At 46.0% G+C, this 26,806-nt stretch overlaps 2 protein-coding genes and 1 long non-coding RNA gene across 10 annotated transcripts in view; 2 read left to right on the top strand and 1 right to left on the bottom strand.

The window, feature by feature from the left end:
- The window catches only part of rarga (retinoic acid receptor gamma a), a 35,706-nt gene extending 29,771 nt beyond the window's left edge, over window positions 1–5,935 (top strand). For 5 of the 7 annotated variants that reach the window (XM_057042024.1, XM_057042026.1, XM_057042023.1 and 2 more), the window contains 7 exons: window positions 417–565; window positions 881–1,118; window positions 1,929–2,092; window positions 2,418–2,594; window positions 2,967–3,171; window positions 3,266–3,424; window positions 3,517–5,935. In XM_057042024.1, coding sequence (XP_056898004.1) covers window positions 417–565; window positions 881–1,118; window positions 1,929–2,092; window positions 2,418–2,594; window positions 2,967–3,171; window positions 3,266–3,424; window positions 3,517–3,878 — 1,454 coding nt within the window. In that variant the 3' untranslated portion in view covers window positions 3,879–5,935. The remainder of the gene's footprint in view (window positions 1–416; window positions 566–880; window positions 1,119–1,928; window positions 2,093–2,417; window positions 2,595–2,966; window positions 3,172–3,265; window positions 3,425–3,516) is intronic. The other 2 variants (XM_057042028.1, XM_057042029.1) reach the window with 1 other exon arrangement.
- Window positions 5,936–7,934: 1,999 nt separating this feature from the next.
- On the bottom strand, window positions 7,935–17,101 carry calcoco1a (calcium binding and coiled-coil domain 1a). 2 transcript variants are annotated; one of them, XM_057042019.1, is made up of 15 exons: window positions 16,879–17,101; window positions 15,936–16,096; window positions 15,752–15,854; window positions 14,322–14,524; window positions 14,005–14,217; window positions 13,771–13,919; window positions 13,635–13,704; window positions 13,398–13,553; window positions 13,068–13,322; window positions 12,862–12,987; window positions 12,540–12,635; window positions 11,972–12,059; window positions 11,557–11,804; window positions 11,261–11,352; window positions 7,935–9,742 (listed from the first exon to the last, which is right to left on the bottom strand). In XM_057042019.1, exons 2-15 carry the CDS (start codon window positions 16,059–16,061, stop codon window positions 9,715–9,717), a joined length of 1,953 nt encoding a protein of 650 aa, XP_056897999.1. In that variant the 5' UTR covers window positions 16,062–16,096; window positions 16,879–17,101; the 3' UTR covers window positions 7,935–9,714. The 2 variants fall into 2 exon arrangements, with proteins under 2 accessions (XP_056897999.1, XP_056897998.1); XM_057042018.1 differs by lacking the exon at window positions 7,935–9,742 and having other exon boundaries at window positions 9,762–11,352.
- Window positions 17,102–17,678: 577 nt separating this feature from the next.
- LOC130530486 (uncharacterized) lies at window positions 17,679–25,020 on the top strand. The gene is made up of 2 exons (XR_008951850.1): window positions 17,679–17,816; window positions 24,745–25,020. It is a non-coding gene; the product is annotated as an uncharacterized LOC130530486 (long non-coding RNA).
- Window positions 25,021–26,806: the final 1,786 nt, after the last annotated feature.

The raw sequence follows: 26,806 nt of genomic DNA on the forward strand, positions 1-26,806 counted from the left end.
AAAAGAATGATCCTTAATAGTGCCAATCACGTAGCTCTTGTAGCTCCCCTTAAAAGTCTCTAATTACTAATTATTATTAAAAAAAAATTTTTATTTTATTTTATTATTATTATTATTATTATTTTTTTAAACTTAAAACCTAAACACCCTTTAGTTTTGTGTTTCTGACCTCCAGGCCAAATGTAGACCTGTTACACGTAACCCATCACACAGAAAATTAAAAACTGAGAAGCATTTATCGGTGCTGTCAGTTGTCCCTCTGTCAAGGACATGGCAGCTAATCATTTTTTTCCTTTAATCTTGTCAAGTGCACATATGACATCTCAGCCTGCATGCTACACCTCACACAACGCCTGATGATACAATCATGTGCTCTGCTGACCTTTGTTTTCTGTCTTTTTTTTTCTTGTCCTTAGCGGTGGAGACCCAGAGCACCAGCTCAGAGGAGATGGTGCCCAGTTCCCCGTCTCCACCTCCCCCGCCCCGCGTCTACAAGCCGTGCTTTGTGTGCCAGGACAAATCCTCGGGGTACCACTATGGTGTCAGCTCCTGCGAGGGCTGCAAGGTGAGAAGAACCTGCCAGATGCTTCGGATCTTTACGGAGTCTGGATTTATTGCAACCATGTGGCAAGAATGCTGCAAGGGTTGGTAGTTATACCTTTACATGCACATAAGAGACCCGCAGGCATTCAATTCATGCAAGTGTGAAGCCCTGCGATGAAAAGTTGCCAGGACGACGCAGAGTCGAGGATTCTGCTCCATAAAATGAAACAAAAGAGAAACGTTATGTTAAATGTTATGTCCTTGTCTGACTATAACACACAGTCTCTCTCCCTGTCTCGCCCTTTCCACTTTTGCCTTTTCCCTCCCGATGCTTCAGGGCTTCTTCCGTCGCAGCATCCAGAAGAACATGGTGTACACCTGCCACCGAGACAAGAATTGCCAGATTAACAAGGTCACACGCAACCGTTGCCAGTACTGCAGGCTGCAGAAGTGCTTTGAGGTCGGCATGTCCAAGGAAGGTGAGCGCTCTGGGGTCGGAGTCCCGAAAGCCCGAGATCAAACCCGACACACCACGGATTGCCGCTTACCTCTACCCAGCAAAGCTACCCAGACAGGTTCCACCCCGTCATTTCAGATTTCTCAAAAATGACCATTGCATTTTAATATTCTGTCCAAAACTGGGAAAGAATCAGCAGTGGTACAAATGATGAGCACATTAGTGGAGGATTCAGGGAGAGGCTGGGAGCTGCACCGATCACATGACTAATGGCCTCACAAAAATTAGTCCAGTTTCCCAACTTTACACCCGAAGAAAGCCGGGCAGGCCCTGGATTCATGAACACGGCGACAGTTTGAGAACAAAACTACAGTTGAGTCATGGTAGCGACATTCTGGATGTTTATTGAATCAAAATATCAAAATTCTGTTGTCTGAATGGCTAGATGTGACATGGGTGTATGGCTGGTTTTTTTTGTCCTTATAGAACCCGTGGGACATGTATGTGGGTGTAATGTTTGTGTGGGATGTGTGTTAAGACCGGGATCACATTGTGCCTCTGCTATTACTGGATATCCTGAGAGGAAGGAAAGTATGGGAGGAGGAGGGAGAGAGAGTGGAGGACTGGTCTGTGTGCACCGGTCAAGTGGATAGAGAGATGGGCAAGGAAGAGAGCAAACGATAAGGAGGAGATAGCCAGTGTCGGCGACGCGCTGGAGGAAACATGTTAGGATTGTTAAGAATAATCTCAGCTGCCACTGAGTTCTGGTTTCTAGTGCAAAAGGCAGAAAGCACCAGCATGATGGATGTTTTTACACATGATCTCTGATCAATTAGAGGGACATTCTGTGTCTGTCCACTGAACATGCATAAAGTAGGAATTTTGCCTGCGTCTCAATCTATTCTCAATTTTTCTGTCTTCAACACAGCGGTGCGTAATGACAGGAACAAAAAGAAGAAAGACGTGAAGGAGGAGGTGGTGCTCCCAGAGAGCTACGAGCTGAGTGGAGAGCTGGAGGAGCTGGTCAATAAAGTTAGCAAAGCTCACCAAGAAACTTTCCCATCGCTCGGCCAGCTGGGCAAATACACCACCGTAAGTCGCACGTACACAATCCCCCTATTGTACAAATGCAATCTCACCGTGTGGTAACGCTGCATTGCTGTCAGGCTAAACTCCCTAAATTGCATTCAAAGATGCAATTTTCACCCTGGCTTTCTCAACATAGATTAAGTAATATAGCCCGCCAGTGAGCCATCGGTGTGTCTGAGTGATTGATGCAACATACAAACGGATCCTTCAACCTTGATTGATGCAAAAATGGAAAATTGTGTTGCAAGGCCCTGGCACCCTCGTCTCTGATGCAAATGGGCCCGCGCGCCACCTCAGTAACCGCACAAATCCGCCTGTGTGTTTCCAGAACTCCAGCTCAGACCACCGGGTCCAGCTGGATCTGGGTTTATGGGACAAGTTCAGCGAGCTCTCCACAAAATGCATCATCAAGATTGTGGAATTCGCAAAGCGGCTGCCAGGATTCACCTCACTCACCATTGCTGACCAGATCACTCTGCTGAAGTCGGCCTGCCTGGACATACTGGTGAGAAACCATTGTTTTTCTACCCCCCCGTCCTTTTCACTTGACTTTGCCAAGAAAGCTTTTTAATCCCAAAAACCTACTTCAACGTCAACTTCACCTTCAACTCAACTTTACTGATCCCGTTGGGATGACTCACAAATTTAAAAATTCCAGCAGGACGTTAGAAAGAGTAACGCGCAGATAGAAAGATTTGGCAGATTTGGGAATGCTGACATCTATTGGTAATAAATGGTATTACAACGCGACGCCGCAATAAACCACGTGTTTTCATAAACCTGAAATACTTTACATTAAGCTGTCACTGAGACCAGCGCTGTAGAGAACCTCGGCATATCACTTCACTATATATATTTCCCCCTTCTCTGTAAACAGATGCTGAGAATCTGCACACGTTACACCCCAGAACAAGACACTATGACCTTCTCTGATGGTCTGACCCTGAACCGGACGCAGATGCACAATGCCGGCTTCGGACCACTCACGGATCTGGTGTTTGCATTTGCTGGTCAGCTTCTGCCCCTGGAGATGGACGACACAGAAACGGGCCTCCTCAGCGCCATCTGCCTCATCTGTGGAGGTACTGCACGGCAAACGCCCCTTTGAATGATTTGTCCCCACCAGCAGCGCCTCATTTTTATGAGACTAAGCGGATTTCCTGTTCTTCTGATCAGATCGTATGGATCTGGAGGAGCCCGAGAAAGTGGACAAGCTGCAGGAGCCTCTGCTGGAGGCTCTGAAGATCTACGCTCGCCGCCGCCGCCCCAACAAGCCCCACATGTTCCCACGCATGCTGATGAAGATCACCGACCTCAGGGGCATCAGCACTAAAGGTTAGAGTGAAGGAAATGATCAGGGCAGCAAGTTTGGATTTGAGCTGCTGTCATATCAGCCGGTTATAAAACGACTGTGTTTCCTGCTTCAGGCGCAGAAAGAGCCATCACTCTGAAGACGGAGATCCCGGGGCCCATGCCCCCACTGATCAGGGAGATGCTGGAGAACCCGGAGGCCTTCGAAGACCAAACCGAGAGCAACGACAGCCCGCCGCCGCCGCCGCCCCCGCCCCCGCCGCCCCCCTCCACCCTGGTCCTGAAGCAGGAAGCCGAGGATGAGGACGACAGCTGGGCCACGGAAAACGGCAGCGAGCCGTCACCGGAGGAGGAGGATGAAGAGGACGACGTCGGCGACGAAGAGCGAGACAGGAGCTCGGACAGTGATGGCGAGCCCTGGGGGGTTCTGGACAACCTGGACGGATCGAGGAAAGGACTCACCGGGAGGGCGCAGTGAACATTTTATACACACACACACACACATTCAGACACACACACATTCAGACACACACACACACACACACATTCAGACACACACACACACACACACATTCAGACACAGACATCCATCAGACATAAAACCTGAGCTCAGTATCACTCTCCCACCTCAAGAATAAAAATAATGCTGGCCTGCCCCCCCTTACTGCACATGATAGTGTCTCCAGGGTGGAGCCCAGCAGAGCCTTATGTACACAGACACTCTAACTCAGGCCACACGGTCCATGACGACAGAACTGCAGGAACACGGAGAGATGGTGGAACAAACATAGGAACTCCTGGAATAGAGGAAGGTTAACCTGAAAAAAACAAACAAAAAAACAAAACGTAACCTCTTGAAAAAGCTAAATGTTGTCTCTTTAGTTCTCTTTTTGCTTTATTGTTCTTTTATATGATAGCGGGACGGCCAATCAGATCTCCAAACTGTGCAGTTGATTCCAGCGGCTAGAAACAAGCACATCTCTCTCTCGAAAAAAAAAAAACAAATGCAAAGGAAAACGTAACAGAGCAAAACCAAATTGAATTTGCTTATATTTTGTTTTTGTGGTTATTGCTTTTGAATATTGTTTCCTGTCTCACTTTTTTTTTCAATTTATGAGTAAGTCCATACATATCTATATACCATTATATTTTTGTCTTTATTTGTTATCCTGATTTTATATATGAATCTTGTAGACAAATTCTTTGAAGAGCTTTCCTGAGAAGATGTTCCGAGGGAAAGAAGGGTAATCAGAACTGGCGAGGTCTTCTCTTCTTTAGGCCGCTGTGGGTGTCAATCAACCCAGAAGACTGTTGGGACCTTCCAGTTGATCCGTTTCTGTTATCAGGGAATCGACACTTGTTCAATTGACCGTTTTTGTTGTTGTTGTTGCAGAACGTGATATCTTAGTGCCAAAGTTAGGATTTGTCCATCTCCAATCAGGATCCAGCGGCCCTCACGGCAGAGCAGCTTACTCTCACGTGCACTCCCCGAGCTCATGCACGTTACACAGAGGCGTGCTGACACGAGTGCTCGGAGCGACGGAGATCTCCACTTTACACCACACATGTAGCACTTTTCATTTCCTGATCTCCTGTCCCAGTAAGGCCCATCCCATCTGCTACGAGCCCTTACTGTCCGCGAGCACGCAGAAGCTAATCAGTCAGCATGCACGGTGAACGTGCGCACAGCATCCGACATCATTCATTTACACAATAATCAAAGACTTATGCAAGTCTAAAGCAGGAAGATGTTTTGAAACCAGACTCAGGGCTTTTCAGTAAGGACCAAACACTAGCGGCCCCGTGGCACGCTAGAAACAGGCAATATTTATGTGTGTATTCTTGACATGTTATGATCAGCTCGATCCCTCTGCGTGTACAGAGAAGGTGATAAATCTGATGAAACGAGCACTGATGCCAGACTGACGTCATCGTTGCCTGTGTGCTGGGGCTGGCATCCATGCAACAAACTGCCTTCTCATCCCAAAAGCCATGATATGAACCTGTCTTTCATTTCTTCTCCTTTTTTTAAGTTCTTTGTGTATCCTCACGTTTCTGGAACGGAGCCGTGGAGGATCGCCTGTTCTCCTGCATCATTTGTTTATTGCCAAAACGGCGGGGATCGGCCGGGAGGGTACGCTCCTGCACATTTACGGGATTGTTTTTCTTTCTTCTGAAGCAATACAGACAGCCGGGGAGCAGCAAGAGGTCCCGGCTCTGAGATGATGGACAGATCTCCTCGTTTTGAAGCGGGCGCGCGTGTATGAATGCTTATTTTCAGTCACTGGGAGAATGTGCTCAGCACATTGCTGTCATACAAAAACACTTGCGATAACCTCATCCCTTCTCTCTCTGCTGGACTGTCATGATGTAAATGATGGTAACTCAGCTACAATATTGAGATTATGTAGTTTCTCTCTCTTTTTTTGTCGACTTGGCCAAGGTGTTGTCTACCCTGTTTATGTCAACTGTTGTCATATCAAGAAAAGCCATATAAACAGTAAGAGGCACAATAAACTAATTTTTGTAAAACTATTGGATCTTTGTAACTTCATTTCTAGACTATTTTTAAGGACAAATGAACTTGTTTTGGGACGATCGGGCGCATTAGCGGGTCCCGTCGGTAGAGGGAGCTCTTGAGCTGCGACAGCGGTGCACGATGGGAAGCGAGCGGGTCTGTTTGGTCACGGAGAGCTGTGGTGCAGATGGTAATAAATCACATCCTCCTGCTGAACAAGGACATCAGATAAAGCTCTGCTAATAAGATTTAGCTCTCTCTGCAGCGTGCACACAGAAACGTTAAAACTGCCGTTTCCTCCAGTTCCGTCTCTTCTGTCCAGTTATTTGCAAGTTAACTAAAACCTTAAGCTTTGCATCAGCATTTCTTCACTGGAGTTTCAGTGGGAGGAGAAGGCACTTTGATCAGGTTGGCACCACACAAAAAAGTTCTTTAAAAGAAGTTTTAATGGCTTGATACAACCCTTTCTTAAGCAGAAATGGTGATATTTATTTTTCAAGCCTTTTAAACAAAACCCTGCTGTAAATAACCAGATTTCCAGATTTCCGTCTGAACTGAACCCCCTGGACCCCTCCGTCAGCCATCAGGTCTGGCTTTTGTGGCATCGTGATGGAAAACAGTCGCCTAACCACAGAGCGACTGACCGTAAACGTCGTTCTTTCTCTGAGGTCTCACCTTTGATTTTATTAATAGAGAGACAGAGGAGGGCAATAAACACAGATGAGATCCTATCAATTATACGATTACTTTAATTAAATATCATTAAAGGGCGATCAATAACGCCGGGCCCGAATTAAAATAAGGGCTATACATTACACACTATTTTACAAGGTACAATCAAATGGCCACGTACACTGGGAGCCCTGGAGGATGTTGCCATGGCAACCTGTGGGCGCGCTTGGGGGATTTTAGGGGAGCTGGGAAAGTTTTCGTTTTACTCATCCTTCCACATCACCGATGCTTGATTAGCTAATTATCTGAGGTGTGAAGGTAAAAGGCGAAGTAAATACGTGAAGCAAGACCCCAAAGGCAGAACCGTCCATGACTTAATGAGGGGGGGGGGGACCTCTGTAATATTCAGCAGCCACAGAGACATCTATTATTCATGCAAAATAATAAAGAAACCATAAAAAATAGGCTGGAATGTGGCATGCCGGGGAAATTTATTTGAATATTTAAACCTTGGGAGGGATCCCGGCTCACATTTGCTGAGCTGTAGCGTTTTTTTCAGACCACGGTGGAAGTTGTGCAGCAGGAGAGGCCGAATCCTCAGAGTGTGATGAAGAGCAGGAGGATAAAGCACGGTGGAGCCGCAGCGCTCGCAGCTGCTGTTAGGGAGGAAGGGAGCGGGTTGGGGGTGTGATAAACACCGGCAGGGGAGCGGGAGCTGGAGCTCGGGTCAGGACAGACTTGTGATGCAGGGCATGCAGAGAGGAAGAGTAGGGTGAGGTGAAGGTGAGAAGGAAATGCAGAGGATAAATTCAGCCAGCTGTCGTTCAGGGACGGAGAGCGAAACAAGGTGTAAACACGGAGAATTCCAGGTAGAGCAAATCCAGATCAATAAATCCAGGTGGAGGTTCGAGTGGTCCGGGAAGAAAAGCAAGGGCTGGGGAGGATATAAAAACCAGGAGCTGTGCTCTGGCCTCGGGATCTTCATATCTTTTACATTTCTAATTAAAAGAGATAAAGAGTGGGGGAGTCATCAATCCCACAGTGATTTCCCAGTTAAGGTTTTAGAGCGGGCAGTAAACCAGGCAGCCCGGCATCATTGATTTTATAATTAGCCATGGTCACCCAAGACTTGAAGATGGAGGGTGGAGGCGAAAGAGAGAGAGGGGGGGGTGAGGATGAGGAGAAGCCTGCAGAAAGAAGTATGGAAATTACAGAAAAGAGGCGCAAATTTGAAGAAGCTGACGAGCCAAAGGCGTCATAAGTTACACAGAGGAAGTTAATCACCAGTGAAACGTCAGAGTGTGACACCCGGCTTTGGGCAGAAAAAGATCACAGACCCAACAATGAATACATAAACCATTTTATTATGCAGAGACCCACCCTAACAACGTTAGCACAACTGATACCAAAACACACACACACGCGCACACACACACAGGCGCACACACACGTTCAAAACACACCAGAACACCTGGAGCTTTATTGCAGTAGGAGTCAGTGTCCTGACAAGAACAAGAGCTCTCAGTGGAAAACACACACACACACACACACACACACACACACACACACACGCACACACACGCACACACACGCACACACACGCACACACACACACACACACACACACACACACACACACACACACACACAGAAAAAACTTCCCTATAGACATAAAACTGGTTCACAACCATTAAAGAGGACCATGGAGAGAACATGTAGTGTGCAGGGCAGCGAGACGTTCCTGCCTCCATGAAGGTGAATAAAATTGCAACACAAGGACCCAAAATAAACATGAAAATGTCTTTTCTACAGATCTTCCTCCTTATTTCCTCTCTCACAGGCTGGTATCGCTCTCTTCCTTCAGCACCATCATAGCAGTTAGATTAAACAGAGAAAATATGAAGAAACACAACACGCTAGGGATGATTATAAAAAGGATTAAAAACACCACTGCCATGCTGTTCTGTATAAGTGTCCATACTGTATAGATATATATGTATTTCATCTAAAACCTCTAGCAAAAGTTGGGTGCAAATACAGCAGATCAGATTAGCGTAAAAGTGTCCGGCAAATGCTTGTAGCCAGTGGAAAAGAAAGAAAAGAAACCTTCAAAGTGAATAGAGCTCAGGTGTGGGCTCGCTCCAATGTCCTAAAAATTTATAGGAAAAGCTGCGTGTTGCCACAGGCTAAGGAGAAAACAACATTGTGATATAAAATGATTTTCTTTGACTATTACTTTAGGCACATTGCTGCAATTAGAACTGTGTGAGACGCCAGATAAGATTTCTGTACAAGTGGTACAGAGACCAACAGATGATACCCAAATGAGTATTATCTTTTCATTTCAACGGCTATGAAGAGTAAAATCCAGAATCATTAGCGAATAAAAACCTCAGCTGGTCTCGCGGATGAAAAGCTTATGAGAATTAATTTTTACAAGAGTGATGGTATGAAGCTACTGAAGTAAAAAGTCACATCTGGCGTCAATCTTAATAGACTAAACACCATAAGCTCTCTTCCAAATGCTGGCCCGACTCATAACGTCTCTTCATCTAACCAACAGCTCAAGACAACAATCAACTGTTCACGTGTAGACGAAAGTGCATGGAAAGTCAGCTCTGAGTGCGACGTCACGGCCCTGCACGGCTGCTACATTAATTCTTGTGCGGTGATGTGTTATTAGCTTCTGCCACCTTGAATAGTCTTTAAAGCTGCTGCTGAGACTGTGATGCTGGAGGAGAGATTAGCTGCGGTGTCCTGCAGAGCCGGACCTGCGCAAAACATTATAATTGCAGCGCCTGTCGTGGCTCTTAATCACAGACGTCATAAAAGTGACATAACATCCGTTGTAAAGCCTCGACCGAGCGGTGATTCACCCCCAAATGATTCCGCTGCAGCCTGTGAACGAGCTAACGCAGGAGCCTGTGGCTAAAAAGTAACTATACTCATATGTAAGACATGACAATAAATCATTCCCGCTATTAAAAAAGCCGCAGCAGGAGAGTCTGAGAAGGAAATGAGGAATATAGAATCATGGCAGATTGATAAGTTGCATATTAAGATTCTGTCTGCGGGTCCACGTCAACTCGGTTCCATCCGCCACCTCCGCCCGGGCGTCCGCTGGCTACCACAGCAGAGTGTCGGCCAGTTCACTGGAGGGGGAGACAAAGCCGAGCGTGAGCGTGCGTGGAACGCTGAAAGGAACCCTCGTTCTGGCTAAAAGTGGAGGTTAGACAGAAAGAAGAGGCCGAGCAGGGGAGAGACGGCTTTAATGACGCTGAAAATTGGCCCGTGACTGAGGTCCGCCCCTCAGGTAAATCACCGCTACAGCCTGCTGTCAGCTTATCCGTCCCCTTGTCCTCCCATCTCGCCTCGGCTCTGTCTCAGAGCCGTCCCCTTCCCCTCGCCCCGACTCAACTTCTTTTACGAGCACCTATTCAAAACTTCCATCTTCCAGCCATACTCGCCCCGTCGCCATAAATAAACGCTTGCATGCGTCTGCAAGCGCAGGTGGGCTTTGAATCCAGAGCAAAACCCTTCCTGTTCAGGCCCAACGCATAAAACCACCACCAAGATTTACTCGGGATGCGTGCTCAAGAAACTTTTCCCCCTTTTTAAAAAAAATAAATGTACAAAAGTTTTGAAATACGTAGGGCTCTAACTTCTCTGGCCGCCGGCTCCCAAATTACTTTGCAGACTGCGGTTGTGCACACAAATCAAGTTATGAGCTCATTAAATGTGACGCAATGCTGCACTTTAAAAGCAGGCAGCATGACGGCGAGAAGCGCAGGTTTTAATATGGAGTCAGTAATGCAAATCACCTCTGCACGTTAACTCCGCGCTGCGGTTTGTGGCTGCAGCTTATTTAGGGAAGACACGGCTAGCATAAATCCATGTGGAAAAGTGAAACCTAGCATGAGGCGTGAGCGGGAATCTTCATCATTACAGCAGCAAATGTTACACCTCAGGACGCTATTACCAGTAAAATTCCTTCAGCGAGAATCCCGCACGAATGAAATTAGCATTATTAGCGCAATAAAACATAAATGTCAGGCGACCTCTAAAAATGAAGAAGGTTATATTGTAAAGTGGAAGTGCTGCTAAAATCTCATGTAATCTCCAACGGCTCCCCGACATCCATAACATAAACGACGCCTCGGCAAAATGTCGTCCGCAGTTCAAGTAAACGAGCGAGGCAACCAGTGGTTGACTCTACACATTATATATTTATAAAGAGTAAAATTGGAGCCGGGTATAAAAAATTCTTAATTACTACCCATTTTTTTTTGGAAAGGCCCCTTTTTCAATATGTATATGTGTTTTATTGCAAGAATATTTTTGAGTCAGGCTTCCCCCCGAATATTAGTCCTTTGGTATTTTACTGTAATTAAAGTGATATATGTCCCCTCTACATTTATGGGTCCGTGTGTGTTCTTGTACATGCTACACACTGAGCACCACAATACGCATTCTACTAGCAAAGTGAGGACATTTTGTCTGGCCCACACACCTTTAAAGGACCGTTTGAGGGTTCAGTTTTGGTCTTAATGTTAAAATTCAGTGTAGGTGCTGAGCAATGTACCAGGTCTACAAATGTCCCCACAAAGACAGACATACGAGGAAGCGTGGGTGTGTGAGAGAGAGCGAGAGTTTCTACTGGGAGGTTGTACCTGTGAGGGGTGTCTGGGTGCTCAGGTAGCAGAAGAGCAGTTTCATCTCCAGATCCCAGCCGCCCACACTGAAGGGGATCAGATTCCTCCTCCTGAAACACACACACACACACACACGCGCAGAGCCAGGGATCACACAACTGTTATGCCTTTAACAGCTTGGACATGACTGGTCTAATTGCTTCCAGCAGATAATGCCTGTGTGTTTAAGCGCTCTGCTCGGCACTATCAGCTCAACCGCGTAGCTCATTTTCATTATCACTTGCTGCCTGACTGGCTCAGATTGTGCGTCTCACCGAATCCGAGCTGTGCGCAGCCGTCTCGGCGCTGGCCTGGTGCGGCGAGGTCAGCGGCGCCGGCTGGTTGATGACCACCGCACTCCTCTCGGCCTCTCTTGGGGACGGAGGGGGGGTGGCGAGGCGCAGCAACTCGAGCTCGCCCTGCTCGCACAGGCTGTAGTTTCCCAGAGGTCTCGGTGGACGGAGGGGCTGCAGCGCCTCGGGATTCTCATCCTCGGAATCGGAGGTGGCGCTGGCGGGTCGGCCTGCAGCACAGAAACACGGACATAAGGAAAAGTGGTCAGTGTGTCCCGGCATGCTGCTCCTGTCAGGAATAATGTGGGTCACGCTGAGCGACGACAGGATGCTGCAGGGAGCTTTTATTGCTCGCGCCGCCGGAGCGTGCAGGAGATTCATCTGAAGCTCCGCTCACCTGGAAACAGAACCGGAGCAGCGCTCCACTTGGCACTTGACACCGTTCCTGTCTTCTGCTCCAGCTGACAGATGTAGTGCATCAGCTCCTGTGGTGGAAAAGAGGGTCTTGCTAGGCCTTTCACTGTGGCTTCAGCACCCATTTACAACATTTACACAGTAAATATAGCCGCCATTTATGTTTTTATATCAACATTATTGCAGTGTTCCGTGCACCCAGTTATTTATACTCTCCTCCTAAATGACAGATGGTACTATATTTAGCTGGAACACTGATTTTTATAAAAATCACCTTCTTACTCTAAATTTAGCAATCAAATATGTTGATGAGGAGCCAAAAAGAGAAGAGATCTTTACTGAGCCATAAAGTGTTTATACTGAACATTAACAACTCAGAAAGACAATCCCCACCACCTGGGACACGCGCAACTCTGTACTTGTTTATACCGGTTGTTAAAATAATAGAGGTCGACAGAATGATTTAAATGTTTTAAAAGTCTTCGGGAATCCAAACAGGATCCCCTTTAGTATAAACAAGGTCACGCTGTGAAAAATCCAGTTGGTCTGACCTGTTTCTCTGCCAGCAGCTGCTCCTTCTCTTTCTGGGTGACCCTCACACTGGTTTTCAGCTCCTGCAGCTCCCGCCGGGTCTCGCAGAGCTGCACCTGCGGCAGACAGCAGACGGAGAGGTGAGATAAGGTAGACGGATCAGGTCTGCCTGTAGTTCAGGTCCAACCCCTGACTCTACAGGACAGACCTTCAAATCATTCCCAAATGAGGCTGTTGGATGGAATAGAAGTTACAATTTGGAGCGTAATCTGCGCATTCTTGTGTGTAAATGAATGAAGGTAACATAGTCAACAAGCGAGGGCTGCCTGAAGTCCTTCTCACCCGATTACAATCCTTTTCTCTCCCAATCTCAACCTCCAGCTTGACTCTCTCCATCCTCTCCTCCTGCAGACTCTCCTCAATCGTCTCCATCTCAGCGGTGAGTTTCTGCAGGCGCGCGTGGTCCTTCTGTGGTGGTAGACGGAGCAACAATACAGTCCTGCGCACTGCGGCTGGACAGCAGGAACATGTTGTCAGTGATACAGCACCTCAGCCGTGAGCTGCAGGCCCTGCCTCTCCTGTGCCCAGCGAGCTCGTCCTTCCCTCAAGGCCAGGCTGGCATCTGCGAGCTGGAGGGTCAGCTGAGCAGCCTGCAGGCGGGCCTGGTGCAGCTCGGACTGCGTGTGATCCCTCTGAGCGACCAGGGAGCTCAGATCGCTCTTCAGGCCTTCGGAAGCTCGCTCGCTGGTGTTCAGACGCTCCTGAAGGCTGCGCATTTCCTTCAGCGTGGCCTCGTGCTCTGCCTGATGAAGCATACGTTAGGTGTTCACCCCAAACAGCTTCAGGTATTAGATGTGCTGAGTTGAAAGATTTCTGACCTCTTTCCTGTGGGCGGCGGTGAGCTTCTGCGTCAGGGTGGTGATGGTGCTCTGGAGCTGCAGAACGCTGGTGTCTCTCTGGGCCAGCGACGTCCTCAGACCCTGAAACTCCTTCGACAGACTCCGGAGGTCAGCCTCCGTCTGCTCCAGCTTAGACTGAGAGACAGAATGAAATTACATGAATAAAAGAAGGACAACAGAGGGAAGGAGCAGCGGGTCTCGAGCAGTTATCATTACTTGCAGAGCACTTCTCTCACTCTCCTCCTCTTTCCGCTGAGCTCCGGCCCTCTTTGCTCTCTCCTTCATCCTGAAGAGAGATTTCAACATTTCAGCACCGGCACACAGCGATGGAAGATAGAGCCAAACGTCCTACCGCTCCATCTCTGTCTCTCTGTCCACAGTCCTCTGAGTCAGTGTTTTGATGTCCTCCTCCAGCTCTCTGATTCGAACCCGGCTTTCCTCATTTGCTTCCAGTAACGTACTCTTCTCCTGGGTAAGTAATTCAACCAAGTCCTGCTCCTCCTAACAGACAGAATTTTTAGCTTGGTGCAGTTTTTTTTATCAGCATCATGATCGTTTCTCCTCATTTTCCTTGCTGGTACATCACCTCCTGCTTCCTCTCCATGCTCTTTATCTGTTCATGACTGTGCTTCAGCTCCCTCTGTAGCCTGCTGATGTCACTCTCTACCTCGCTGCGTCGTCTGTCCCAGGCCTCCCTCGCCCTCTTGTACTCCAATTTGTCTTTCTCCCTCTGCCTGTTGGTTGCCTCATGCGCCTGCAGCAGCTCTGCGCGCTCTTGCAGGCACTCTTGGAGTCGATTCTTTAAGATAGACAGGCAAACGCAGGCGGGAACAGGGAATCAGACTTATTCATATGAACAGAAATACTGCTGCTTCCCTCACCAATTTAACCAGTCCCAATTACCTGCAACAGTTCGGCCCTGGGCACGACCAGCAACATGTCTGTGCCGCCTTCCTCTCCGTGAGAGTCCTCCTCCAGGGTTACCAGATCCTCAAGGGGTTTTGGAGCACAGAATATGAAGCTGGAGCTGCGGGAGCACACCTCCCCCTTTGCACTGATGTACACAAACTCGTACTCGTGACAGCTGGGCTTGGGCAGGTAAGCAGCTAAAATGCAGAAGAAAAACAAAAATAGATGAATTTTCAATTCAATTGACCTTAAAATACATTTTACCTGTCTTTTTAACTGTAAATATATTGCAGGCAACTCGCTTTTATTTCTGAATGGTCTAATTGCCTTTGCAGGTAATTCAAATCATACACGTTTGTCAGCAATTAAATCACAATTTCAACCCAACTTAGAAACTGACATTTTGCAGCTATTTGTGTAGGGTGATGCAACGCACTTTCCAACCACCAGGTGAAGCAACCAGCTCTTCAGAAAGAAGAACCAAGCGATGTGCACAGTCATTTGTTTGACAGGTACGTGACTTGGAATTTAACAGCAGTGCTGCTTCATTTACTTACCGGCATTAATATTTCACATCCAGGTAAATAATCGAACTTTAACTTGCCTGTTCTCATTAATAAATGACGGTGGTGTAAGCTTCCTGGTCAATATCACCTAAGTGCTTCAGCCAGAGGAAGTTGGACTTGACCTGTTTGAGGTCATTTCACTTCTTCTGGTCGCCCTTCCCCTTCAGCCTCTGCTGCTCTGACATTTAGGTTGATATTTACGGCTGGCTCTGAGGTCAATGCCACATTTGGTGCATGTGTTACTGCAACTAAATCCTGCCTATCAGTTACACCAACAATCAAGGCAGAGTGAACTCGCTGCTAAAGTGACAACAATGATTGTTTATAATTTAAATAGTGATATGCTCCAATTTAAATGATTAAAGAATTGCTGCTAAATAAATTATTTAGAGTTTATTTGACGTGAGTTTAATGTCCTCACAAAAGAGTATTTTGAGATAATGACTTTTAAAAGAGCTTAATAAGGCTTTGGGGTCTGTATATTTACTGTATGCAATACAGTAACTAAGTCTCGGGATTTGCAATGCATTGTGGGACAGGTCAGGATGTGCACACTAATGCTGCGCACATAGCAATTCTTACTAGCAGGTTTTTTCTTGTGTCCATAATATCCACACTTTGAATGTTCCATTGAACCTTATTACAGAGGTAACACTGAATGAGGTTCGAATCTAACAAGCATAGAAAAAACCCGATTCAGAAAATGGCAAACAGATTTTTTCGATGCACGAGTTGTGAAGTCACCACATGCATGAGAGCAAATCAATTTACAGCAACTTCACTTTACAGCTGGAGCTTTTCCGTGCACTTCTCTGCAAGGTGTACGGAACGACAAACATCCAACAGATATATCCATACCCTGGAATTGCACACAGCAGTTGACCTCTGTGCCCTCTTCATAGCTGGGAGGGACCAGTGCCCAGACAAACGTGTGGTAGTCCCTCACCGACGTCCACCCCATCTGAGGAAGACAATGTCCACAGTGTTGCAATATATGCATATAAATAGGCGGTGACTCCATCTTTCCGTTAGGTGACCAAACCTTGAAGAGTCCGACCCAGTCGTTACTGGCCCAGGTGTGCTGGGAACTGATTGTGTAGTGGCAGTCCACCCTGCTCTGAGGGAAGTAGCTGCAGCCCACGTTCCTGAACTCCACACACTTCTCCATGGTCCCCGGCGTAGTCGAAGAAGCTCCTTCTCCACCTGCGGGAAGAACAATTCGTTCTCAATGGAGAAAATGTGGGTTTGCAGGGAAAACTGGGTGAAAGGCAAGCAAACAAGACCGAGTCAGCGCTGTGCGAATATTTATTCAGTGCAAGATGATACCCTGGCAGAGTGTTCCTGGAGAGAAGACCACAGAACATAATCCCTGTGACAGATTTGAGGCGCTTGACACCTTAAAAGTTTGAGTTATTCCGGTCGGCCCAGCATTATTCCCTATTACACAGTCACGTGTAAGGACACATTACAGGGTGTCAGAGGGCCCCCAGCAGGTATGTGAGTGATACAATCTACCAGAACTGACAACTGCAGCTAAGCATATGTATACATTATATAGGCTTTGTCATGGGTAACGACTCCACTTTAGTCTGAGCATCAATTTTGGGATTAAAGGCGACACCCACACGTTTCTCCTGACTTTTTCCTTTTGTCGTGACCCAGTGTATATTTGCTCCACCATTGTGTGTAGTTTTCCGGTATGAAGAGCATTTTGCAGACGCTGTTGGAAACTAGCAGCAGCCTTTAAAGGGTTCAAATTACAGCTGAGCACCAGGCTTGAGGCCCAACGCAGCACATGGCAACAAAACACGTCGCAAGTCACTACACGCATGGCTGCAAGGGTGCAATAAACAGGTTGGAATTAACTGAAATCATCGGGGCTCTACGTTTGTCATCAGTGCTGCGCACGTCCGACAATAACAAGCTTTGTTGGGTAAAAACATGTGCGCACTTTTCCTCACCGCCTTCTCCGACGTCCCTCTTACCTTTATCACACTCCAGTCTTCTGAACCAAACCAAAATAAAGATCACCGGAGGCTAAAGAAGTCACAATTGGTGTTTGGAAGGAAAGGCAAGAGCTAATACATGATGGATGCGAACTGCTGCTCCCCCACCTCCGGCTCAGCTGCTCCGCTAACCCGAAACAATAACAAAAAGCCAGAGCAAAACACGAGCGTGACAGCTTCACTGCCACTGTGGAATTGTGGGAATTGATGTTCGCTGATGCATTGACTCAGTTTTGGGAACCGACATTTTGGACTACAATCCCCAAAATCCAGGCAAAAGCCTCTACGTTTCAGTGGACGTAATATGACACTTCTCATTCAAAGGATGTTAAATGTCTCAGACCGGTGACAAAAAACAAAACAAATCAACAAATCAATTAGCAAATCTGACTAAAAGACTGTCTGCGATCAGAAAATGTATATATAATCTAGTTTTAAAATAGTTGTCACCGAATCCATAATAAAAATGACAAAGTAGCTGCGAAGAGAATACTTACGTAAAACTACACTTTACAGCACCTTTTTTTAATAGAATAGTTTGTTATTTTATAGATAATGCAGGAAGACGACAGGAAATCCTTTCCCTTGTATTACAAAAACAATATCGGCGCACATGTGTGAGTGACAGTGGGGGGATTCAGCGGCAACACGGGGGCCCAGGCCCCAATCAGAATGCACGGGGCTGCAGTCTTATTAGCCCCCCCGTGCCCCCCGATGGCCATTGACTCTCGGTAATGTCAATCATTTTGTAAAGCGTTTTGCAGATGCTCCATTTTAAAACGGAAGCAATGCTGAATCCTCACGTGACAAGACTGCGCTAATTTTGGCGGCTTTTATTTTGGAAAAAGATAAAGGAAGTGGGTCCAAGGAAGTCCTGTAACTTCACCAGGATTGGCAACAGGATGCTCCTAGATAAGGTAAGAACGCTACAAGTTCTTTAAGACTATCGCATCAATGTTTTGTCCACTTTTGTTAAAGCGGGGTCTAATTTTATTCCATCTGGACAAGTATTTCTCCTCTGATTCAGCAATGTTGGCGTCTGTCGTGCGTTTTGCGACATGAATTCAACGAACTGTTTAGGTCCACAATTGTTGTGGCCCTACCTGCAAGCACAGCGGCCCGGGAACGCAGTCTGTCTGAGTCAAAGTCCCAGGTGCACCACCAGGAACCAGCAAAGACTAAATGTTGTTGGGTCATTACGTGCGGCGTCCAAGAGAGCCAATTTAGGCCTTGGATGTGGCAAATTTGTATTTGGCAGCATAGACAAGAACAAAGCTACAATTATTTGTGTTGGCACCAACAAATGAGTGGTTGGTTGAGAACTAGGACTGATTGTGATACACATGACTGTTTACAGTAAACAGCGTAAGGAAACTACTGAATCTGAATATTGTTATTGAGATGTTAGAGATACAATGTTGAATGCTAAATGCTGATTCAGAATATGGCTCATGTTTTTTTTAAATTTCCTCTACTTCCAACTGATCACTGAAGTGAACTGATATGTTTAAAGCTGTTGAAAGCTGAGCACAACTGATGTTAAGGATGAAATATTGTTGCTAGTGTCATAAATGTCATTGTGATGGTTGTGCTTAGTCATATTAAAACTCATTATTACACAGAACACTGCTATTTAAACTGTGCCGAGTCAGCCCCAGCAACTAGGCAAACGTCCTCCTGCGCTTGGTAATAATCCACGCAGCACATTTACTGTGGCCAGGAAAAGCTAGATGAAAACATAAACTGTGTGTAACTGTACAATATAGATTGATTGTTGTTGCCCCATGTACCCCCGTGCCAGAAAACACTCTGGACCCACCCCTGGTGTGTGTTTGCATGTGTCCGTGCGTGTGAGTCTAAAAATATTTCATTCAAGGACAGCCAAACAACTCCCCACGTGTTCCTAAATGAAGCAGATACCTTTACATGACACCCGACCGAGAGTCTCTAAAAATCTACTGGCCCCAGAGCCAAGAATGTGTTATTTAATTTTACACTACTACACTTTCTTAATATATTTTTACACACACACACACACACACACACACACACCACACACACACACACACACACACACACACACACTATTTTTGCAGTGGTGTATTTTTAAATATCTATTTTTGTTGCTGAGACTCAAGACAGGAATATCATCTATATGTACATGTACCAGAATAAACTCCCCGTTCAGGCAGATTTCCCCACCCTGCTTGCCCAAACTTCTCTGCCTTCCCATTCCCACTAACCTGTATTTCTCTGTGGAACCCTGTGAAAAAAAGGTAAGTTTCAGGAATCCCTCGAGAGGTTTCACCAGGACCATCAAAGCTGACATAAAATCAGTGTTCTGTTTCATTTATAATATATGTTAAACATAATTTTAGGCCATTATTGTTTTACTTGCTAACACGGTAACACTGAAAGGCCATAAAGCACAACACTTAAAGAAGCACTTAAGAAAGAACAGTAAACAACTTAATTGCAGCAAATACTTCTAATTTATTACTTTTACTACACGTGGTAATCAGTAAATGGGCTTAGAAACAGTCGTGTTTTGTAATTTCACCAAGAAAAAATTCAGGACATCTCATGTTCTTAGAACTTGCTGTACAGAGTCGAATGCACTTTTGCTCATCCGCTCAGTCAGCATTTCCTTGCACAACACATTTGATTTAAATAATCCCTCATGTGGGCCTTTTAAAGAAAAAAATGGCAATATTTAAAAGCATTCGAGTTATGTTTCCCTTTCTACCAGCAGGTGGCAGTCTGCCATCTAAAACCAGTGAATTCAGGTGGTGACGCATAACTGTTAATGTTGACGTGTTTGGTGCTGATATGAAATGTTAAATGATTATTATACTTTTAAAGGTCATGTGGCACGAAAAGACACCTTGGAGGAAATACACATTCAAACCACAGAGACTGAAAAACAGAGTGTTTACATGAATTAAAAATGGTGCAAGTCCGTCAGACAGGAAAAGGCAGTCCTGCGAGAAAAATATGGTAAAATGTCAAAATGCTCTTTGGGACTGTTTAAACAAATGTCAGTTTGTGATCTAGACTTTTATTGAGTTAGAGTAAATCTTTCTTTGGACTAGAAAGCAAGTAAAACAAATAAAACAATGGCATTCAATATTATTTAAGACACAGCAACTGGTTTTAAAGCCCCTTGTTAGAGCTGCTGATTGTTCAGACCATGTCTTCACAAAACATCTCCTCAATTAGTAAATTCAATCCAGGCAATTACCTTAGTTAAAGGCAATATTGGGACGCTTCATGTAATTTAACGTGCATGCACTGTCAATATTGAGGCCCTATAAATTGATTTTAAGTGGCTTAATATTGTGGGGACAGTGGAGCTGGAAGTGCTGGCTCTCTCAGCTGCATATAGCCAGTTTATAGTTTCCACGTCTGTTTTAAGCAGTTGTTTGTTTGCGGTTTGTGGCCATGTTTATTTCTAAAACTGTCCTAGCGGGCCCGCGTCTGTAGCCTTGACTTTGAATCTCAGTGTTGTGTGAAGTGAGAAAATGGCCGTGCGGTTGGAATGCGAGGCGTCGCCCTCGCGGAGACGAGACGGGAGCTGGCTGGTCGGTGAAACTCCTTGATCTTGACCCGGCCGCCTGCTCTTCACGGCACCTCCATCTGTCCCGACCGAGCGCCACCGCACGCGAGCAGCCCAACATCTCCTTCCTCTGTTTTCCGAAACGTGAGCCGGTGCCTATTGATGGGTGTTAACAAAGAACAAAAAGCGACAACAACAATAACGACAACTCTGCATTTAGCTTCGTTTATTGCTTGTGGTGTTTGAATCCCAGCCGTGTGATTTCTAGCACCCTTGCCTGGAATCCCCATGTAAGGACCTGGTGCTGCTGCAGTTTTACTACCTGAGGTGGTCTTTCTGAAAATAGCCCACCACATGTCTCATTCTACAGGAATGGCAGGTATGTGTCGCCTGTCATAAATTGCAGCTTGCCTTCAGCTGCAATCAGTTGCCAAGGAAACCGCGATTGGGATTATGACCTTCTGTTGGGTATCGTCGAGCAAGCTGTCAGCGTTGTCGGCATCCAACAGACAAACATTAGATTGATGTCTATAAACAGTTTATTTTCTCATCATAGTAAATTAATATGTGATGTGGTTCCAAAAGCAAAGCTATTATGAATAGGGAGATTATACGTTTATTTTCCGTCAGGGTTATAGCATTGTTTGAAGCGTTTTTGAGATAAATAACTCACTTTATAGCGCAGCGAGTGATGTAATTGGCGAGGGCTATGTGACCGTCGAGGAAAGACACTGGAAGGGTGGAAAACAAAGGATGTGGGAGTGGAGCCGCATGCCTGGAAGGAGGGTGGAGATGGAGAAATGGGGGACGGTGGTATTTAGTATTCACAGCCAAGCTGCCCCATCTGCTTAGCGCAGCAGTCCCCGTCGTATAACTGTCTGCAGGCCGTGGGCCACATAAAGAATGTCTCAGATTTGATGTAATTCCGCAAAATTAATGACAGCTTTACTCGGTATGGGCCGTAAGGGAATGATTAGTGTTTGATCGTCCATCTGATCAGTTCCCTTGGCTGGCTGCAGGAGAGGGCTTCCGCTGTATGCTAGCATGATATCTACACGAGAAAACACACACACACACACACACACCACACACACACACACACAGACACACAACATTTTTGAATTCTGTTTTCTCATTTCACTCAACCCAGACAACCAATATCCTCAACCCTCTGCGGTGTTGTACCTCCCATTAAAATGAGCACTCAGCAGCGGGCTGGACGCCCGTCCTGGTGTTTAGTGGTGCGATTGCCTACCAGCAGCTCTGTTTTCATTTCAGCTTCTGTAGTATTTCAAGGGGAAATTGGGCTGGCTAACATTCAATTTAGGCAGCTCTGAGGTCACATCTTGACCTTTTACAAGATAAGCTTTACTGCAGGTGTGATTGGAATGGGGTATTGGGGTCTTTTTTAAGAGATTGGGAATGGACTGGGAACTTGAGAGAAGAAATTGATCCACTAGATGAATTGCAGCAGTTTGGACAAGTGGAATTCTTATCCTCCTTTCAATTTAGCCCCACCTAAGTGGCCCATCCCCCACCCCTCTCCTCTTCGTGGGCCGCTGCATTTACAAGCGAAGAGGGCCTTCTCTTTTACAAGTGGGCCTGGTGCGTCTCGGTGCGCTGGCTACATTAAAACCGAACCTGTCTTATCTGTGCAAAGAGTGGGGCTCTACCTCGGACGCTGTCCACTGCCATGATGCCCGGTTAGAAAAAACACAAAAAAACAGCTGACCTTCATATTGAACCGATGGATAAGCAAGGGAATGGAAATTGTGACCATTGTTGACGTGGCTGGCTTGAGTCTGTGGGCCAGCTCGATGACTGGGTGGTTCTGCCTTGTCAGTGGTAACAGGTTCCTGACCCAACCGTGTCACACAGAGTTCCCTGCCGATTCAAGAGAACACAGGGCGCATTTATTTCTTTAAGGTGTACATTTTGTGGCCACGCTAATTTCCATTGTGACTATTAACACGCTGGTCCACCATCAAGAGGGGAGCGTTTCATTAAAGGCTCGCAGGGTTGTGCCTCTGCCAACACAGATTGTTGGACAGATTGGCAATCCTTCACCGGCTTTGGATGCCGTGTTTTCCCCCCCCCCGATAATGTCGGCTATTATAACAAATTACTTGCAAAAACACTATTAAAGCAAACGGAGAACATCCTGCATCTGTTTTGGTGTTAGCTCTGCTCCAGTCCAAGTGCGCCTCACATTATTATTTTCAGCTTTCTCTGTTTTTCCATTTCTTGTTCTCCCTCAGCACACCATCTTTCCAAAGTACTTGAACATATTTCCTGCTGGTCCCACTCTGTGATCGGCACCCTCCGATCTCCTTTCATTTTGCTCCGTCTCTTGGCCCACTCTTCCTCCCCCACTGCTTTCTCTCCGCCATCATTTTATATTTTTGGCTGAGCCGAGGAGCTTTCTTAGTGCAATGACCTTTTTGGGTTTAAATTAAGCCCCGCTGCGGCGTGTCTCTCTTCATAGACCGCCGGTTACGAGTCTTTGGAGAACGGCAAAAAAATAACGGTTCTGATGAAACGGCCCCCGTAAAAAGCTCGTCCAAATTCCTCTTACACCCCCCCCCCCCCCCTGTTTCTGGTTGCATTAATATTCACACTAATGAGGAACATCCTACAGAGCTGGCCATGGAAAACGTGAGATGAGAGGCTTGAACATGCCTCCTCGCATGCACGTCGAACACACACTGTTGATCATTGCTAATGGGTTCTAATCAAATGCCAACTATGTTAAAAGTGATTTATGAAACGCGGGCAGCCTCTTGCTTGCAGCGCGATAGCTTAATCAGAGAGAGACCATTTTTCAATGGATAACCCAGTTTGTGGCCTTTTAAACACAGACATGTTTTACATTATGTGATTAATAGGCATCTATTAAATTTGGTTTCGATGATGAAGACTTTCTTTTACTGCGCTGAGGTCATGTTGTTACCTGCTTGCTCTGTATTTGTTTTAATGCGTCTCATATGTCGATGATTTGCCTGTATAACATGAGCAGGCTGCGCCCCGCAGGAAAACAAGGTGTTGATCCTCGGCGCGGCGGAGAAGGTGCGGAGCAAAACCCTCGTAATCACCTCGCTGGCGTTCGTTTCACCTCCTGCGTTTGTCGCCTGCCCTCGCTTTCTGAAAAGGGACGTGAGGAATCCGAGTCAGTCGACCGTGCGGCCGATACAGAAATACTGCAGATTTAATTGAACCAACATGAGCTGCGCCAGAGTTCCAAAGCCACAACCGAACCATAGCTTTCGCTGCACGCCTATAAAAGTGAGGACAGAGAAGGCAACAGCTATTACAGAGGATAATCAGGGCAATTAAGCTGTGCAGAGGGCTGAGCTGAAAGGCTGCTTTGGGCCTCATGGGAAAAGGGATCCAGTGTTCATGCACTGGATTTAGGTTCCTACATTTAAACGATTCCTCGTTAATACTCTATTTAATGATAATTTATACTCTTATTACTTGGTCATGTGGTGTTGTGATGTGGAAATAATTGGAATCGAGAATGAAGACGTGACACCGGAACAATAAAAAGTTAAACGTCCCACTAAGGCTAAAGAAAGTGAACACGGCCTAATTTATTGCAAAGCAGACTATTTTCAGGCAGTGTAGTCAATATTTACAGCTGCCTCGCCGTGAGTGGTGTCGTTGCTTTAAAAAAAAGCTCATTTCATTGATTGATTTGGAATAAATTCCTTCATTTGGAATAAAAAAATGTTTTCCCTTGATTTCATTTATACTAAATATGATACTAGAACTTTTCTACTAATGAGACAGCAAAAACTGAAAGGGGGAAAAGACATTAATTATAATATTTTGTGTTGTTGACTTCCATTTAATTCATTTTTTTTAAACTGAAGGAAAACCTCTAAGCGTCCACCTATTCTTTTTCTTTTTGCTTATCTCAGTTATGAACTCGAGTCAGTAATGTGGGAAATCGAGGGGAAAAAACCGTTGGGTTGATGCAGAAATGCGTCAACTCTGCTGTTTTCTCGATTTCTTCCCCACTAAAAGCTTCTGCTCTCCAGCCTTGAATATTAATACCCTTCCTATATGAGTTGCATTTAACAACATGCAGCGATCATTTCCGGTACTCCTCTCCTTAGGTGTTCCTCGTAACCTTGGTAACCCTAATGAATTATGGCTGAGCCCAGTTAAAACATGTGTGGTATTGCCCCATTCCAGGTTGTGTCCTCGTGGGTGTCTATGAATCATTGATCTCATCAAATGGGTTCTCTCTCTCTCCCTCCCTTCCCCCATTCCCTGTCACACTCCAGTTCCCAGAGGCGTTTGTCTGGGATCTGCCATGCTCATCAGTGGAGGAGAAGAGAGGGCTAACTGGGAACCCGCCCTGTGCTGGCTGTAAATCTGACCAGGGAGGGAGGGGGGACCTGTGGTGGCCACACTTCTGCTGCAGCCCACTGACTCACTTCAACAGCTACTTCTGCTGCACCCCCACACCCCCTACTCTCGCTGAGACACACACAAACACACACATCTCTATTAATTAGAAACAAATGCAAATTTGCAATAAAGCATTTTATATTTTTCCATTTCTTTGTGCATGTGTGCATTTTTGCAGAATCTAGGGCGGCTGCTGGGGAACAAAATGGGGTTTTCCACGACTCCGAGCTTTTGCTTGCTCAGAGGTGCATTGTGTTGATATATTCCAAGCATATGAAATGTGAGCATAGATTTGCCAGCATTAAAAAAATATATCAATGAATTATAGTTGACAAGTCATATTAACGACTGAAAGCTGGAATTTAAATCAGCTTGACGCCACCGCAGAAACATGGCAGAGCCACATGGATGAAGGCTCTCCTCAATATAGAACTATTTTACGCTTATTATTTACAATATAGCAAAACATGTCCTTCTAAAGTGCTCATGAGTTTTCTGTTGCATAATATAAGTGATGAAAATGATTTAATTATGTGATGCGGGCCTCAATAAATTGTTGGAAGGTGGTACGATGGTCATTACATGTCCGGACTGCATTGCAGTCTGGCAGGCTTGGACTCTTTTCTCATACATTTATCTGGGTGTGATACTATTTAATACACATGGGCCCACGCCCTCCCTCTCCTTATCTGAGAAATAAGCATTTTTACAGAGTTTGAGCTATAAAAGGAGAGGAGCAGATAGCCCGTAAATCTAGCCGTAAAAACGTTAAGTTGTCAAAGGTGCCATCAGCCATCAATCGTGTGCGGCAAGCTGATGAAGGGGAAATAGGTGATAAAAAACAGCATTTTAGGGAAATTATGTCCAGTCTTCCATTTGCGGAGTGCTGCAGTCGCATCGCGGCAGAATCTTAATCATGGCTGCTGTGGCCGGGGACCCTTCCTCCGTGTGACAGTGAAGAGGAGCACACCCTGGTGGGGGGGTGAGATATTGAGGGTAGGAGTGCCTCAGGGGAGGGAGGGGGGCAGCGCTGCTGTAGAAAATTATACAACCAGCATAAATCACTTGGTCCCTACTGTTTTTCTCTCTCTCTCTCTGAGTTTTCCCCTGTTCCCTCCCATCTCCATCACATTTTCTCCCTGCTCGTCCTCTCCATGGTTGTGCATCCTTCCCTCATTTTGCGATCCCACTGCTCCGCGCCCCGACAGTTGCCCCCCTGGATTTCTGCCCTTTATTCTTCTTGCTCCCCCTGCACCGGGGGCTTTATGAAGTACCGCTGGTCACCGTCACTACCCCACTTTACCTCCTGCTTCATTTCCACTGTGGTTTGTTTACATGCTTTCTTTATTGATCGGCCCCTCTTTTGTTGCCTGCCAGGGATTTATCCCCTGTCCTGTATTAGCAATCCTTGAGATTGACTTGTTTCCCTGAGAGTGTCTCGATATCGCCTGTTGCTAAGCTGGGATGAATCTTTTTAAAAAAATGTAATTTCATTTAATCTTATTTTGAGGTGATACTCTGAATTTCTTCCCTCCACTGAGGCTTTTACACCCACGTTAAAATGGCCGCAGATGACAGTTAATGACGCTGCGTCCTGCAGCAGTATTTTTAAAACTTAATACAGCATGTCCCTTATTTGTGTCAGGAAGGCGGCGTGATCCATGTGAGAGTACACTTATATTCATAAATTTTGTCAGACTCAGATCTATGACTCTCCATTTCATTGTGTGATCTGTGACCCCCCCCCCCTCCCTTTAATCTAAGGTCATTTGCTAATTAATTTGAATAGCTTTACAGGCTCTGGTTCTGCTCCAGTGATCTCAGTTGAGTGATGTCACCCTGCACTGAGCAGAGTTTGTAAAATGGCTGCAGTGATGCACGTTCTTCTGCAGTGACCCCCCCCATACACACACACACACACACACACACACACAC

Source organism: Takifugu flavidus, chromosome 8, assembly GCF_003711565.1.
Source record: "Takifugu flavidus isolate HTHZ2018 chromosome 8, ASM371156v2, whole genome shotgun sequence".
NCBI lineage: Eukaryota > Metazoa > Chordata > Actinopteri > Tetraodontiformes > Tetraodontidae > Takifugu > Takifugu flavidus.